Raw genomic sequence first — 18,002 nt, forward strand, 5'->3', positions numbered from 1 at the left:
AGATGCTCCAAAGCCGCCATTAGCATAAACGTGCAGAAGGTTTGGAAAACGGACAAATGAGGCCATTTATGTATTTGCTAAAAGGTGCGAGAGCAAGTAGATAGATCAGAGAGATTGTCGGGAGAGCAGAGGCCCTTAGAGACTGATTAGAAAATAGGCATCTACCAGCGGAGAGAAGAGCAAGACATCAGAGGAATAGATTGTGTCAGTTGGCAGGGTGGGAAATGCATCAAGAAAACACACCTCTTTGTCCTGTGAATTAGAACCATCAGAGGGCTCAATCGGGCTTATTAGAGCTAGTTTGTCAAGTGGCTCCAAAATGGAGTTTGGCTTCCTTCCCACCCTGGGACTGAGCTGGTTTCAGGAGTGAGCGGAACGGACAGAAGAGAGGAGAGACAGAGGAGTAGAACGCAGAGCTACAGAAGAGTTTTATTAGACATGCTACAGAGATAATGCAGTGTACACAAGAGACCATGAGAGGGAAAACTCAAAAAGCAGGAAACCAAGTCGCACCTCCCCTTGTTAGAAAACAATTCATCCTTTAATTGTGCCTCAGAACTATACCAAATTTTACATGATGACCTGTATAAAATCAGACCTGGAGGAAAAAAATATACATGACTATTATTTCTGAGAAAACATCTCAAGTCTAGTGGACTTATTGTATCAAAAGAAAAAAAGTGGGATTTATCTGGACACTTGTTTGTTTTTCTTTCTTCCTGAAATGCAACATTCCATAGTTTTGAAATGCTAGTTTTCTAATGATTTAAAGGAACACTAAAGGCACAGAAACTTTGGTCCAACCGAGTAGCCCTCGCTAGTAAACTGTCACATGACAATGACATCACAGTGGACTCATCTTCTATCTGCTTCCACAGCATGCAACACTTTCTGATGCCAGATCCTATTGTCAATATACATGCTTAGAAAAACCATTGTCACTGACAATTACACCTCACTGATGTGGAAAAAGCAGGATAGGCTTCAAAAACACAGATAAAGAAATACTCAGCCATGAGCTACATTAAGATGGTTCATCTTGAGTATGAGCTGTGAAGTCCAAACTGCGGGGGGGAAAATATCTTAGACCGAACACACTTGTGGAATAATGCAGGGGTTTCCAAAGTGGGAGGTGGGCCATCCCATGGGGGAGGATAAGTGAATGGAAGTGAAAATACATGACATAAGTTATTACATTAACAAAAGGAGATCATTACTATGTGCAATATCCTTAGCGAGATAGTTACAAAGTTGTCTGGGAGAAACCTAAGCCCGTAGACTTAAGTGTGGTATGCAGACGTCGTTTCTTTTGGCTGAGAGGAGACTCACTCTCAGACTTTGAAAATCCCTGGAATAATGGAATTCAAGTTAAACTGCCTGTAGCAGGCTGCTGTAAAAACTCTGAAGTGTTGCCTCAGGTACATTCCTCTCTTCTGCTTCTAAACTAAAACAAAAAAACGTTATGAATCTAAAACTCGGACACAAAACAAAGAAGCTTGGCCTGTTGGTAGCATAGCTTTAAAAAACTGCAATAACGTCTACATAAAAAACAGCTTGCATTCACACCAACCCCCCAAAAATAATATGCAATACCAATGTGCCTCAAAAGCAAAGGAGGGTGTTAATGAAGATGTCCATCAAACAGTTGATAATGTCAAGTAAGGCACATGAGTACTGAATCGTTTAACTAAATCAAGATTTAAACATTAATCTACACCAAACTATCATACAGGGGGACAATCAATCATGTCAATATTCTGACATAAAAATACAGAGGTACAGTTAATAGCTGGGATGATCCAGTATTTGAAACACACTTAATTGTTCTCTTTTTAAAAAAGGATGCATGTCAGAGGTTCCAGTGTCTCTCGAGGAATGACAGGATCAACAAAACCCCAACAACAAAACTATTTCAATAATGTGCCCCTCCCCCCCCCCAATGTCCAGACAGTCTGAAAGGTTTCTGACCGGCTCAGAGACGGTGAACCACTCTAGTTTGTGGGTGCCTCTCTCAAATGGTGGATTTGGAGAAGGACACTCTCAGGTGCTGGTTGCCTCCCATGTTGTAGTTGTGAAGGTCAATCAAAGCCTGGATGGCCTCCTCCACTGTTGACATCTGAATCAAAGCCATTTTACGATCCCTGCGAAATGTGACAGAATGATTGAGAACTACAGGAAACAAACCTCGTGAGGGGGGGAAACACCACATTTCTTCAAACTCGAGCTAGAATCAGAAATTGTTCCAAGATAGAACATCGTGAGCAGTCGGTAAAGGGATGGTGATGCACTGTGTGACTTCTACTTACTGGAAAAACTTGAATGCTTTCACAGTGCCTCCAGCGTTGGAGAAGAGCAGTCGCAGGTCGTCCTCCGTCACATCTTGTCTGTTAAAATGAAGATTGCATTCAGATTCCAGTCAGGAGGGAGTTCACATTTGTCATGATGCACTCGCACCCCTTTTCCACCAAAGTGAACTGAGTGCTAGTGCTGGGCTGCTGCTGGTTCAGAGATGGTTCAACCTGCAAACCTTTTAAGAACCACTCTTCCATGGGCTAGAGCCGCCTTAGAGCCAAGTCATTGTGTCTCATGCCTGAAATTTATAAATGAACCCACGAACTGGCACTTACTACATTTTATATAACATTCTATATATCCATTCATTCATCGAATGCTTGCTGGCTCTCTTCTCGCGCCTGCTGTGTGACACACACACACACACACACACACACACACACACACACACACACACACACACACACACACACACACACACACACACACACACACACACACACACACGCACGCACACGCACACACACACACACACGACCCGCTACAGTTTTAACCTTAATCTTTTTTTAATTACCACGACATTATCAACACTGACCACCACATGATGATCAATACTTTTCTTAAATGAATAAAATCTTTCTTAACAGCTGCACATTCATTCTTTCTAAAAAAAAAACTGCAACACAGAATTTCTATGACACTTGGTGAATCGATGGGACGTGGGCCACAAAGGAAGCCAGTACATTTCGGTGATGCAGATCTGGACAACTTGATTGAATTTGATTTGATTGGCGGAGGCATGTGCTTTTCACTGAGTGCCATTCTAGTTTTGCTATGCTTAAACGTATACCTCGCTCCAAAATGCATGTTTTTCATTACAAACAAAAACTAAGCCACTATTGTCTAATGCTTTGTCTGGTACTGTTTCATCACATTCATCTGTACAAGGAGCCGGCAGGGCTTTCCAGGAGGATATGGAGTAGTGATGGGAATTACAGCTCTTTGAAGGGAGCCAGATCTTATGGCTCTGTTCCTTTATCCCTCTATTTTGCCATTGTGCAATTAAAAAAATACTGTTGTTCCCTAGTGGACCTGTATTAACAACACCCTCCACCTCTGGGTGTTATGAGGGATATTTAGGACACAGTCTCCTCCAGCCACCTCTCTACAGATCTGAGTGCTCCTGTGCTGCCGTGGTACTTACGGGATGTTGGAGAGGTGGAGGGTGGCAGAGGGCGGAAAGATGTTCTGGAAGTTTTTGGATCCCGGTTTCTTAAAGCGATGGAGTGGAGAATTGGCAAAGTCCTTCGTCAGGCCCTGGTCATCCAGGCCATCACGGGGCAGCGCCACCGTCTGATGCTTGGACAGGGTCACTCGGATGATCTTCCCATACACCTTTTGCCCGTTCAGGTGGCTCATTGCTTTAACAATGTCAAAGAAAAGGTCAATGGAGAGGAAGCTGTTAATATGTAAATAAATACACAGTTGAAACTAGACCAATATTCAAATGAGAGACAGCGTTTGTGTTTATATCATAAGATTCTGGAACAGTCCTGTTACAGAAACCTGAGGCCCATAGGCCTTAAAGCTAAATAATTGTGCTGTTGCAGTGAAAAGCTTTGTACACATTCACTTAGCTGGTTCCACTGGGTGCTGACAACTCTGAATGAGTGAATTTGGTTGGATATGACATCCTCTTACCTAGCTGGGCCTGGTTGGCGTCTGACATCTGAATGAGAGCGCTGTCCTTCTTATTGTAGAGTATTTTTACCCTCTGGACATCACCATACACTCCTGTATTAAAGCCGCAGGCATGAGGAGAGGAGGTGAGGTGGAGAGAGAGCAGACAGTTAGACTTCTAAAAACATTTTGCACTGGAGACAAGGACATTTCAAGACTAGAAGCAAAGAGGAGAGAATAGAATACACACAAGAAATTGAAAGAAGACTTCAGAGTGAGAGGTGTGTAGAAAGAACAGGTAAAGAAGGAGAAGAGACACCCTCTAAACAGATAAGTTATCAAGCTGTATCAGATGGCTTTAAATAAAAACATCATGCAAAAATAATAACTTAACCGTGCATTAACAAATAACTACATCATGAAGTTTAGGGCAAAGAAATAAACATTAACCCAAACCAACAAACAGGGGGCAACAAGGTATTACAAATTACCAGGCTACTGTGTGCAAATAAATGTAAATAGGATTGTAACAATAATCATAATAATAATAATGACAAATGTGTCAAAGATAGAATGGAAATAGAGCAAAAAAGAGGTGGTAGATGAGAGAGAGAGAGAGAGAGAGAGAGAGAGAGAGAGAGAGAGAGAGAGAGAGAGAGAGAGAGAGAGCGAGAGAGAGAGCTAACGATAACATACCGAAGAGGGTAAACAGACTTTGGGGCGTAACCATCTTTAGAGGGAGAGAAGAGCAACAAGCAGCGTGAGACAGGTAGAGAGGTAGAAGAGTCGGAGCGGAGCGGAGGTAGATATGGACAGATCGATCCAGAACGGAGGTAGGTAGGAGGAATGGTGGTTTTTGTTTCCCCCCCGGAGAGTGATGGAGGTGGTGGGTCATGGAGGAGGGGAGCAGGCGGGCAGAAGAGGAGTCATGTTGGGGGTTTTTTGAGGGGGGCAGGGATACCGTGGGAGGAAGAGGGTGTGATTTGAGGGGTTAAAAAAATTACACCCAACCCCCAGCACAGGGAGGGAGGGGGGGCAGGACGAATGGAGGGGAGAAGGGGGAGGAAAGAGGGGAGATGGATAGGAAGGCAAATGCAAAAATGGGGTAAAAAATAAAAAAAATTAAAACGTGAGGAGGGGGGGAGGGACAAAAAATAAAATATAGGTCAGTACACTGGAATAATGCAGGTAGTTTGGTCAGAGATAATGGCTTGGATCAATGTTTTCTTTAGTCAGAATACAGCAAATAACTTGCGCCAAATGTAGGTCACCCTGGACAAGCATGGGGTAAAGGTACATTCAGTCAAAATCATAATAAAAATCAGCAATAAAGTCATAACCATGGGATAAAAACAACATGCAGCAGGTAAGAAATCTGAAGATCTACAATCTTTCAGTGAGGGAGAATGGTACGAGAACATGAGAAGCTGAGGGGGGGAGAATTAGGTCCGAGACCATGCAGTTTAATTTTTGTTCTGCAGTAAAATTGGGCATGCAAGAGTTGATGTGAAGGCCACTTGACTTAAAGGTGGTGTTCACACAAGTCAGAGAAGCTAAAAGAAAGCTTAAGCACAGTATCTTAACACAGGTCACAGGTTGAGTTTGAATGTTTGAGATACTGTCAAAGGCTCCAGGATGACACATTCATTCACAGCCAGAGAATAGACTGATGAGGAAAAGAGACAGATACATTAGGAGACAGATTAGATGCTATTTAGTTCACAGTTCTAAAAAAAAAATAAAAAAGAATACGCATAGGAAAAGGGAGGAAAGACAGTGGGCAAGCATTTCAGAGAGGCAGGTATTTGTTCCCAAAAGTGAGACACGGGTTAAGAGATCACAAAATGATTTCATATGAGCTTTCATATGAGCTGAGGAGAGATGAAGAGAGCTTAGAGAGAAAAAGAGAAGAGAGACAGTTAGCCGAGTTAGATACAGTTTGACAAGAGAAAGGAAGGGCAGAACATCGGAGGAGGAAAGAGGGGAGGGCTTTGGGTGTTGTGACAGAAACAACAAATCCCCCTCTCTTACGAGGACATAGAGAGTCCTGACCAAAAAGGAACAAAAGCAACAGGAAGGCCCTGGTCATGTAAAGGACACTAGAAAATACAGCAAAGGAAAGGTTAGACAAAAATTCTTGCTTCATATAAAACTAACTGGAAGAAACTAGAGGTCCAGTCCATCTCTTTGTTAAAAGGAGTGGAACATAGGTCGGGACAGTCCAGTGATTAGTGACTATCAGAGCTGAGACCATAAATACAACAGCACACAAACTCACAGCTCTTTCAAGAATCTCTCCCGGTCAATGACAGAACATAGGATTTTCTAGGGACATGGACTAGATATTATCTGCCTGACAAGAAAAGGGACATTTTGGAAATGGGCGAAGAAAGCCACCCTGTCATTCTCACATCATCTCAATAAAGAGATGTTGCTCTCTGCTTTGTTATTTCTTTATACTCAGCTTACTTAAAACTAAACCTAAAGATAGAACTGCACAAATGTGCCAAAACATGCCGTTTAGTTTAACAGATCCATGTTGAGTTATCAGGTCAAATAAGTACAAAATCCCACCATTCTTAATGGACCTGAATGGCAGACACAAGACAATGAAAATGGAAATGGTAGCACAGAAGAGCACTGGCTATAACCAGCAAATAAATGAATCAAAACAGAGGAATGAAGGTGGTGGGAAGGAGTGGTGGAGTTCAAGCCTTAGATGCTCCATCTGACTGGTGTGTTTGGATGTGTGTTACTGACCTCCTCGTTGAGGTTGCTGACCAGCAGGACCCCGCTGGACCCTGTCTGTCCAGCCAGGGCCACCCTCCCTGCAGCAGCAGCAGCCGCCGCTGCAGCGCTCAGAGGGCTCAGGGCTCCTGACAGGGAACAGACACAAAAATCATGGAATGGAGAGCAGCACTTCCACTGAACCACTAAATTACACCACAAACTAAACTATAAGAGCTTTTATTTGATTTATTATTTATTTGTGATTATTTTCAATTAGGACTGAACTCCAACAGCAGCCACTACTTAATTCAATTAAGTAAAGTATTTAAAAGCTATACTGTGTTTACAAATTATTCAAACCTGGCCAATGACTATTGGCCAATGACAGGTCAAATGACTTAATTCATACCATGCCAAATCTAATCACATTTTCCTATAATTGTGAACTTTATGGTCATGACGATAAGTTCAAACGATAATAAATATAAAAAAAGGAAAAAATATAAAAAGTGTAATCTACCTGGGATCTTACCGAGGAGAGAATTGGAATCTTTACTGAACGCAGCGGCCACCGTGGAGTCGAGGCTGGGCTGTCCGTCCCCAGCGGGAAGCTCAGGTCGTGTGTAGTCACGACTCTTATCATTGTTGTACTTGACATTTAGGTTCACCAACTTGGAGAAGTCGATACGCAGTGTGCAGCACGAGTTGTATATGTTCTGACCATCCAATGCCTGGCGGGGGAAAAAAAAAATCATAATTTTCCGAATGTTTACCAGTTACATCTGGACTGTAGTTGATAAGTAACAAAGCTGCACAACATGACCAGTGGGAGCGCAAGGTATGTAATGTCTCACCAGTTTTGCTTGCTGTGCGTTAACAGGATCACTGAACTGTAGAAGGGCCTGGAACTGATTGTTCTTGGTAAATGTGATTATCTTCATAACTGTGCCAAACTTGGAGAAAATCTGCAGACAAAAAGAAAATACAAACTTTCACAATGACTATTCTTGAACATGCGAGAAAGGTCAGAAAAGGGGGTTGCTTACCTGTTGCAGCACATCCAGGGTTACTGGGTAGAACATGTTGTCGATGATGATGCGCAGCACGGGACTGGAGGCTGCTGCGAGGGCATCCTGAACGTCTGAGCTTGGTGAGCCACCCGACTGGACTGCTGACACTGCCTGCAGCACTGCCTGGGTCCGCTGTTAATGCACAAACATAACAAGCACTGACAACTTTGTCCACACTGGTTATAAGACATATATAACATCACTATCATTTGAGTTTTAGACCTCAACATTTCTAGTAAGTAACTGGTAAGGCAGCCGATAAAAAACAGTAGTGCTCAGCAACACAAAAAGGAGGCACGAGTAACAGCCAATTATTAGTCGATTAACCGATTAGTCAATCTAAAGAAAATTATTGGGCTACTATGCACAAGTTCAGTTTTCAAGCAAAAATCCCCATGCTATGGCTATAGTTTTCATAGCTATTACATTATGGCTAGCTGAATATCTTTGACTTTTTGACTGTAATTTTGCTATTTGAAGACATCACTTTGGATTCTGGAGAGTGATTATGTTAATTTGTCACTATCGCACAGAATAAATAACTCATCGATTATTCAGGAACAATTTTTAGCAGATTAATAAATGAAGAAAAGAATCATTAGTTGCAGCCCTACCTGATTTCCAGCATCGGTTTTGAGTTCCTTGTGATTGGAGTACTGAATGAAGATGGGGATATTGCGGATATGAGGAGTTACTGTGGTGTAGTAGTTAATCATAGTGATGGCTGCCTCCTCTGTCCCCATCTCCAAGAATGCCTGGAATAGAGAAAACAAGAAATTCACCAACATAGTAACCAATAAACAAGTAAATTATCTGTATATGATCAGTAACAGTGATCACCTAAAAAAACACTACACCTTTGTTAATGACATTTGTCAAGTATTGAGATAAGAGGATAAATAAACAGACTTAACACCTAATATGTAACTACTACACCAGTGAGGTCAGTAATGCAAAGTGTTCACTGGGTGAATTATATATTCATTACATTTTTCTGATGCGGAGGTGAATGACCCTGCATCGATGCGGAGACAGACAGACAATGATTGTTACGCTACGTTCACTGTTTTCGAGATATCAAGCCACTGCATAATTATAATCACAGCTGATTCAGGACAGACACACAGTTGTGGTCGTCTTTTACCGTGTTAAGAGTCTCCTGTCAGAAATGTTATCAGACCAACACAGACCAAACAGTCTAAAACGTGGAGAGGAGGCCTGTGCCGATCAATCGATCAGGAGTAGCAGACGCTCTTTGAGAACAAAGTAGGTGTATTTGACAGATAACTGGGGGACAAATGCCAAGTGTGTCCTACTGGCCACCTCAGCAGGCTGACAATAGGCTGTAGGCCGGCTTTTGTTCGAGCTGTGTGCATGTTTCAGATGCTGTTTGAGATAACGGGACTGTGTCCAAACACACTTGTGTGGTACAGCAAGATGTCAACTGACACATGGTTCTCGACAGGTCAAGATGACTGAAATATGACCACTGTCCTCCAGGGAATGGACAATACTATCATATAGATTTGTAAACCTTGTACGCCACCTGCCTTGGCTCAGCCTCAATTAATTTATCTGTGATGTTGAACTGATGCTCAACAATTAATGAAAATCTAAACAACTACGAACAAGGGAATTACGAAATTGGTTATGTGTGAAGGTTAATTTCTATAAATTCAGAAACACAGAAATTACATACATTTAAAGAGCTATAGAGAGTTTTTTTAAAAAACTGTTGAATCTTGTTATCCATGTCTCCCACTCACCTGGTTCTTTCCCTTTAGTGTGAGGATGTTGGTGACTTTGCCAAAAGGCAAGCCAAGGGCGATGACTTCTGTCTCCGAGGCCTCGTTGGGCAGCTTCCTGATGTGGAGCACACGAGACGGAGGGGCCTCCTCCACCCTGAGCTTTTTACTGTCACTGCCATTGGAAGCCCCATCTACAATTCAATTTAAACAAGCACAGATTAACTGCACTAATCCATACAATGATAGCCAGTTAAATATGGTTTTCCACACATGCAACTATCCAGCTAGGTGACGTTAGGCTCAGCTGAGTTAGGTAAGAAAATTGTCAGCTATTTGCAGCATGCTCACGCTGTCAGTCCACGCACAGTCAGACCTCATGTTTCAGTGGCAGTTGTGCGCATACTCAGAAGTAGCATGCAATGCAGCTGTCTCTCGTGCAAGAACTTCCCTTGCACTCTTCAGTCTGTGTAACTTTCACTTGGAATCTGAAGCACGAGAGCGATCTACATGCGTGTGCACACCCGCTACCACCATAGATTTAATTCATTCTGTGGGAATTAATTATCTGCTGCATTATATGGAAGGGGGATTTTTTTTAAATCGCAGCATTTCAAAATTTTCACGTGGCATCTACTGCACTGTGAGGTTTCTAAGTTTTTCCCCTGTTAAAAGATTGTTTTTTGTAGTTTTTCCTTACTCTTGTTTAGGGTTAAGGGCAGAGGATGTCACACCTTGTTAAAGCCCTATGAGACAAATTGTGATTTGTGAATATGGGCTATACCAATAAAATTTGATTGATTGAAAACTGATTTGGAAGTCAGCTTCCATTGCCAAAGTGTTTATTGGCTTCACTTTGGCTGCAGTATAGGTCATAAACATGGGCCAAACTAAAGAGTCAAAATACACAACAAATAAGAATGAATGCGCGCCACTATGAAGGAAGATTTTAACATTATAATCATTGTGTAGTGATCAGTGGTTACAAACAAATGAACGTTTAAACGGTACAAGGTCAGAGAGGTCAGCTGAGCTGGTGCATGTCTGCGTATCAGAGAAGTGAGCAAGTGGAATCAGGCTGAACTGAATAAATATTATTTCATATAAGTGCCAGTTTGTAGGTTCATTTCCATAGTAGAATGAATTGTGGAGGAGATAGACCATTATATCAGCAAAATAAAAAGACACCGCTTAAGCGATTGCAAAACAACTGACAATGGAGTCAGCCAATTTCCGATGGAAAATATAATCCTTTATATTCATTTAATAGTGACCATTGAAAGTAGGAGTAGATTTGGCTTCCTTCCTATTCATTTAGATAAGAGCCATGTCTTGTTAGCCCTAAATAACTGCCCGGCGGCGCTGCCAAGATGGCTGATGTGTCGAGACTTGTGTATAAGATATTGACTGGCGACCTGAGCGGAGGTACGAGCTCTCTCTTTTTCTTTATAAATTTGTTCCAGAACAAATTTCTGGTATTTTGCATGAAAGCAACCACGTGCCAATCCATGTAAAATCTCCTATGAAAGACAGTATGACAATAAAACCCATTTATTAACAATATGATGCCCTCCCCTCTCAATGACGGCTGGCTTTTCACATTGCCAGCTTGCCATTGCACAAGGAACCATAAACGCATTTGATGACTGACGTGGTCGGACAGCACATCTTACGAACTACTTCTAAGAGACCATAAACCAGCCCTCAAGACAGTTCACTGTAAAACATTTGCAACCCGTCTTAACAGTGGAGTTAAATAGCCAGAGCTTTCCATAAGCGCTGCCTGCCGCAAACAGCCGACCACTATTTCCCTCACTGCAGTGGAGGAAAAGTCCTATTTCTAATTCCCTGTGTTTGATTAGTGTAATTGGCCATATTGTAATACAAAATGTATTTTTCCAATCAGATCCCATCCGGGGCAGGGCTGCAGTATATGCGACCCACGTAGCAGAGATACCGCGGTGGTAGCAGAGAAGGCGATGTGAAGATAACTCCGGGTGATGACATCTACGCTCACCACTGTTAGTGCAATAATAATAAACAAACCTGGGTAGCCTAATAAACCTGGAGACTGAATTATTCTCAATCTGTTTAAGCACCCAGCTGCACAACAGGGCTTTGTCATTTTAACGCGTTTGGATGTTTTTCCCTGAGTGCATAATGGCAGATGTTGACTGCTCACATACTGTTCATATAATACTCTAATTCATGTTGTAGTATATCGACCCAAGACATACTGCCAAAGTCATTAAAGAATATATTTTCAGAGATAAAAGAACAAGGTGGTGTGGCCCTTACAGAGCGTTGATCTCAACATCATCAAGTCATCTGGCCTTAAACCAAGAGGAATAAGACACTGTGACAGACTAAATTCACGTCCAGCTGTGGAGATTTCCCAGGAGGATTTGTGCTGTTTTAAAAGCAAATTCTGGTGACAACAATAGATTTAGATTTTTTTGTTTTTGTTTACTGCACCTATATTGAATAGCTTGATACCTTGCTCTTCATGAATCCTTTCATGGAACGATGTTAAATTATGAACCAGTCGGACCTGGTCCAGCTCACAATCAGCTGCCATGCAATCAAACGCCAAGTCATGTGACTGCACACATGCACACTCATGTGGCAGACCTTTGTGTCATTACAGATTAAAGGTAACAATACATGTCGGGAGTGGAACGACTCTTTCTATGTTTAAGATCACCCATAACGTTAAGGGCACAGACTGGTCAGTGTAAGATACAACACTAATGTACTTTTATGTTGATGCTCATGTATTGAAGATTCACTATTGGTCAAATTAGTAAGATACCAGTGACAATCCTGGTTTCTTATGGTTTAAGACAGTGACCTAAAAGAGAAATGTGGCTGTTTTGTGTCAGAGTAAAGATGGATGGAGCTTAATGAATGTGTCAAGTAATGAGTAATGGATTAGATCAACTTTACCAAGCCTCAACAGAGCATAATGACATGTTGTTAACACGTGTGGTCACAATGATGAGGCCACACGACACTGTGCACTAATGACAATTCCTTCATTAATATATTCACACCATTAGCTAATATTAACACTCTCCATGCACAACACCTGACCTACTCATGTATAATGTGAAAGGCCACATGAAACTATCATAACAGGATTGAATGAAAGACGTGGCCTCCATCTAAGACGGTGGTTGATATTCTGAAGCTACCAAACACAGAGGCGGCCTGAGCATCATTATCTCACTTTATTAGGCAGTTCCCTAGGGCGACATTAGCTTGGTTATGGCAGGGAGTAGCATTGGTAGACTGGGAATTTGATTAAAGCGACAATCTCCCAAAACCCCTCTGTATGCTTTTAACACTTTATTTTGATAGCAGAGTGTTTAATATTCTAGCTTCACACGTCGTCTCTTTGTAGCGACGTGAACAGCTCTTTCAGTCATCTTTAATTCAGCTGTTTCCTTTGAGATGCTTCTGATATAATCTGAACCGTGCGGAGACATTAAAATGCAGTGCTATCCACCAAGTCTGTTCTAGTCACATGATGTGGTGTGTGTGTGTGGGTGCCCACCTACTGAGGAGCGTGATGTTATTCACACGCTAAAAAGCTCCCATGTGAGAACAGTTCAACTGACGCAGCCTGTTTCACTTTTCAAACACCTATTAATCCTTTGATTCCTCTTAATGCCATCCGTCACTACTGATCAAATGGCTTCATGGAAAGTCTGTCAATCCCTTCCCTATTCATGGGTCGTTCGGAACGAACTCACCACTGCTACTGCTCATGCCAGAGTTGGGACTGTTGTACATACTCAGCTCATCTGATCCTCTCTGTGGAAGAAAAAACACAAAGACGGACAGTCAGACACAGTGTGAAATAATGGGGGGAAAACTATTTCCATTTTCCAGACAGGCCCTCAAAGACAACAATAAAACAGAGCTCTCTAAAGACAGTTTAAATGAACAAAGGGAGGCTTGGAGAGTAGGTGGAAAGGGACATAAAGCAGCAGAAGAGTGGACTGGCTCCTCCTCTACTGGTGTGGGTTTAATCTTGCTGAATTTAAGATGTCAAGACGTGTCATTTCATCCTGAGCTATACTAGGTCCCAGAAGGCTCGCTGGACCTGACCGGCGCCTTGTGGTCTTAAACCTGACTGATGGGATGACGAGGAACCTGGCTAGGGACCCATTACCCACACAACTTTATAATAGCTCCATACACCCTCTCCTTGTTTCTGTCTGACTGAATTTGAACCAATTGTTCTTCTGTCACTAACATTCTTTATGGTTACGATAAACTAGATGTTGTAGGCCCCTGCTACAGCAGCATGACACAAATAAATTGAAAGGGTAATAAAGTTGTCTGACTTAGGTCAAAATGTGAGCACGCAGTGCATGAGCTACAAGGAACCAAGACATGATTTCTCACCCAGCAGCTGGTCACCCTCTCTGTTTTGTTTCTGACATTGAAATACTGATGAAATAAAAGGGGCAGCAAATACCACCAAATCAGGAATCAATATTTTACTGCTGTTGCGTTTCCCTTTGAGGGGGGACTTTAACTTTGTTCTGTACCGACTAAAATGCAACCTGAACTCAACAAATCTGGTTATGTAGCCAGAACAATGCATTTACACAAGGAAACAGGTTTGTTCAGTGATCAGAAGGGACATGAACCCAACCCATTTCATTAAAGCCACTCTAATGCTATGAAAGCTCAAAACAAATGTTTACAAGAAATCGGGTTGTTCTGGTGTTAACACAAGGTTACAATGTTCAGGAAAGGAATTTAAATAGAAATGTGGTCTAATCTTCATGGCTTGTCTCTACATATTTATTTCATGGACATTAGCCGTGTTTCAAAAAGGTCTAAAACACAGCAATACCCTCGGGCTAAGCCCAAAATCCATGTTGGATTTTTTGTTCTCCTGTTATGTAGAATGTACCGTAGACCTGATCTAACCATCGGTCCAACAAATGAAGCCAACAATTAGATCAATTCAGATGTAGGAAAGAGAGAAGGCACAATGTAGGAGTAAAATAAAGTCAACTGCTTCTTCAAATGTTGAGTTTTTTTTTTCTAGTGATATTTATTTGTAACTTATCTGTCGATTATTTTCTTCATTAAATCGAGATAAGTGTCAATATCTAAAATGTCAGTCCTGATGTGTTCGGCGACAGCTGTAGTTACTGGTGGTAATGACAAATGCAGTTTAGTGCTCAGAGAATTCTAGGAGCACCGTCAATCTGTGATCTGCACACGGCACGAGTGAGTCTGTGACCGGTAGGGTTGAGAACCGAAACTTAGACCAAATTAGAATCCCAAATGCCGTGGGGTTTTTAACATTTTCGTGTATATATATATATAGATATATATATAATTTTTTTGTATGTCAGTAGGTGTCCTATAAATTCAATGTGTAAAAGTAAGCAGCTCAACATGTAATATTACTGTTCAATTATGTTAAAAAAATGACATTTTGCTACCACCATTTGAGTCTTTTTTTACCAAAGTGAATCATCCAAAACTGAAAAAATATTACTAATTATTAAGCAAATATTATGTAAGACCAAAAAAAACAGCACAGCTAAAGGTCTGAAGCCATTTAAAGGAGAAGATGGGCAGCATAACTCACCCAATGTTTTCACATTGCAAACAAGAAAGAAAGACATAAAAACAGACATTACTTCCCTCTTTGAGACCTTTACTGGTACTGCTTGAATGCAAAAAATTCTAACTTTCAACATGTGTCGTCTAATCTTTTGTTTAACTGAAGCGGAATGCAAGTAAAAACATGAGATTTGTATATTGAACACTTGAAAATAAACATAACAGAGGACTCACCTTGACTCCAACTGCAACATCGCTGATGCTGTAAGACAAAATATTTTCAATTATTCACAATGAATGGATTTTAATTGGGAAAACTATAAAATACACAAAATGTTAAGTTAATAAGACACTATTCTAATGTCTCTGAAACCAGGTTTAAATCATTGGGTGTCAACTTTGTGTTTTGATGCATCACGCTTTGAAAACTGCAAATTATTATTATTATTATTATAATATTTTAACAGATTTTTGACAACACAGAAATGTTACAGACGGATGCCAGTTTGTTGAGTGCCCATACAAGCCCCTTAACATGATCAGTCCCACTGAGAACCCAGGGTGTTTCTTAATTGTATTACTTATTTTCCATAAGCCCTATTCACACTCGGCATTAACTATCATTTTGAGTGATCCATTCATAAGTGGAAAGCTCTAAATACGGTGATTGACACCTGACATTAGAATTTGTCAACAGTCACGGGTGATCATGGATCTCAGGCTCTCTGCTGTTTACAAATGAACATGTCCATCATTGCTGCTTCAACAGTCCAAACACAACCCAACTATAATAGACGACTGTTGTCAATCTGTTTGTGCCTGTGTGAGAGAGAGAGAGGGGGAGGGAGAGATCAGGGGTGTGCAGCTCTGTAATGAAGTCAGATTTGTATAATGGTCATGTTGTGGTGGTGGCCACAAATAGATGCATTTGTGTGAAACACTGAGAATTGTAAAATTATTTTCCGACTCATTATGAAACTCTAGGATGTCAGAGGGTTCTGGGTGGGTTTGTGATATTACTGGGTTCCATCAAAAACATGTCCAAGGGGCACACACTCAAATGCTGTTGAAAGTCATGCTTCATTCCACACCGAGGCATGACCCTCCTTCCTTCTGTGGACTGACACACCCTGGAGGACCGATCATAACATTTGCTGTGGCCGGATCAGTGTCATTCATTACAAAACGGGTCCTGTAGTGTTTCGCTAACGTTGGGCTGGAGAAGTGTTTGTTCACACACACACACACACACGCAAAAATGATATCAGTACTGAGATCAAAGGCGTCCTGAGAGACTGACATGACTTTGGTTACAGCTACAGGAGCCGCTCGGCGAGCTAGAGCTGCGTTAGCTACAACACAAAGGGTCAACAACACTGTGTGCTCGTTAGCATGGCGGCTAGCTCAACGTTCGCTAGCCGCTTCGTTAGCACGCAGCTGTCAGATACGATTGTGGCGAATGAAGGCACAGTAGCGACTATCCACACGCATCCCTGTTACGTCCCTCTGTAGGGTAAGCGTTCCTATTAAGGATGCGTTGCGGCGCAAATAACGAAACAAAACACAGGGCGTCAGCTAAGTTATGCTAACATGCTAAGCAGGTCCCTGCAGAGAGCGCGTGGCTATGGAAACCTCGCACCCGCAGCGCACACATCGTCCTCGTTCTGACTGAACGACGCATTCACTCGGCCGCGGGCACTCGGTGCTTCCTCCGTAACGGCAGCAAGGCAACAGCGCGGATCAAAACATTACCCGTCCATTTCTGTAGAGCTTTCACCGCGCGTCCGCTTCCCGTCCTGCGTTCTCTCCAGTTTACACCTACACTGCGCGCGCACCGCACACACACGCACACGAGAGCAAAATGGAGGCTAGACGATGCAGTGTCGGAAATTACCGACAAGTTCCGAAGCCATTGGACGAACGCGGTGGTGATCGAGCAAACGGCGACCGACCGACACGTGTTAGGGTACCAGCTGTTTGTTGACTGGACGTTCACCATTGTAACCGCTGCGTTGGTTTGGAACGGAAATACTGTGTCACTCCTTTGTTTGGGACACAGGCAGGAAATAAGACACAACCCTCCATCCATCACTCCATCCATAACCATCTCCTATAAAAAATTAATAAATCGAATACAAAGGAAAAGTGGGCAGGCCCGTAGCCAGGATTTAAGCAATACTGAGGTCCAATTTCTGGGATCTAAATATGCACATTTTAAGATGTTTGGAGAGAAACTATTGGATAACAGTAGCTTCCATCTGCAGCGATGGTTTCGGCGTCTGTTCTATTCATTCCACTGGCAGCGAGCGAATCGCGCCATTAACACACTGAAAATCGATTTTAAACGATATCAATGATATTATATATGATATAAATGATCAAACATCCCATACTTTTGATGTTCCTGCTGTTCTCCTGGAGTTTCAATTTCCCCGATGTGTTCAGTGTTCCCGTGGCTCCTTAAAACATCTTAAATTAAAATCAACGAAATGAAGGTCATAAATTGACCATAAATTGGCTGCAGAGTATTACATTTGCACGCGGTGCATTTAATGCTGATGATAAAATTGTCACGCACAGTGTCCTACAATAAAAACGTCTTTAAAACTTTAGTTCTTAGACAGTGCAAGTTTTATGTTTCTCATCGCAAAACACAGATGGGTGTTGATTTCTTCTACGCTGAATGCTAAGTACTCGTGAGCACGACACAGCGCCACACAATTCCAAGTCTTGCTAATCAGTGGTCAGCTATGGAACTGCAATGAGCCCTGTAATGCCTGACAGTAATATCTCTCCATGTTAGTTGTCGTCTGTGTACCATTCAACAGCATCGTTTCTGAACACAAACGACTGAACCTTCAAGATAGAATGGTAAATGGTCTGTATTTAT

General features: G+C 42.0%; 1 protein-coding gene across 3 annotated transcripts; it reads right to left on the bottom strand.

Annotated features, from left to right (window-relative positions):
• Positions 1–404: 404 nt before the first annotated feature.
• On the bottom strand, positions 405–16,992 carry ptbp2a (polypyrimidine tract binding protein 2a). Of its 3 annotated transcripts, none has more exons than XM_035142391.2 (14): positions 16,865–16,992; positions 15,347–15,374; positions 13,315–13,333; positions 9,539–9,711; positions 8,387–8,527; positions 7,749–7,904; positions 7,557–7,667; positions 7,223–7,433; positions 6,733–6,848; positions 4,669–4,702; positions 3,994–4,086; positions 3,497–3,713; positions 2,307–2,384; positions 405–2,141 (listed from the first exon to the last, which is right to left on the bottom strand). In XM_035142391.2, exons 1-14 carry the CDS (start codon positions 16,870–16,872, stop codon positions 2,012–2,014), a joined length of 1,515 nt encoding a protein of 504 aa, XP_034998282.1. In that variant the 5' UTR covers positions 16,873–16,992; the 3' UTR covers positions 405–2,011. The 3 variants fall into 3 exon arrangements, with proteins under 3 accessions (XP_034998282.1, XP_034998281.1, XP_034998279.1); XM_035142390.2 differs by having other exon boundaries at positions 7,235–7,433; positions 13,273–13,333; XM_035142388.2 differs by having other exon boundaries at positions 13,273–13,333.
• Positions 16,993–18,002: the final 1,010 nt, after the last annotated feature.

Source organism: Hippoglossus stenolepis, chromosome 19 (assembly GCF_022539355.2).
Source record: "Hippoglossus stenolepis isolate QCI-W04-F060 chromosome 19, HSTE1.2, whole genome shotgun sequence".
Lineage (NCBI taxonomy): Eukaryota > Metazoa > Chordata > Actinopteri > Pleuronectiformes > Pleuronectidae > Hippoglossus > Hippoglossus stenolepis.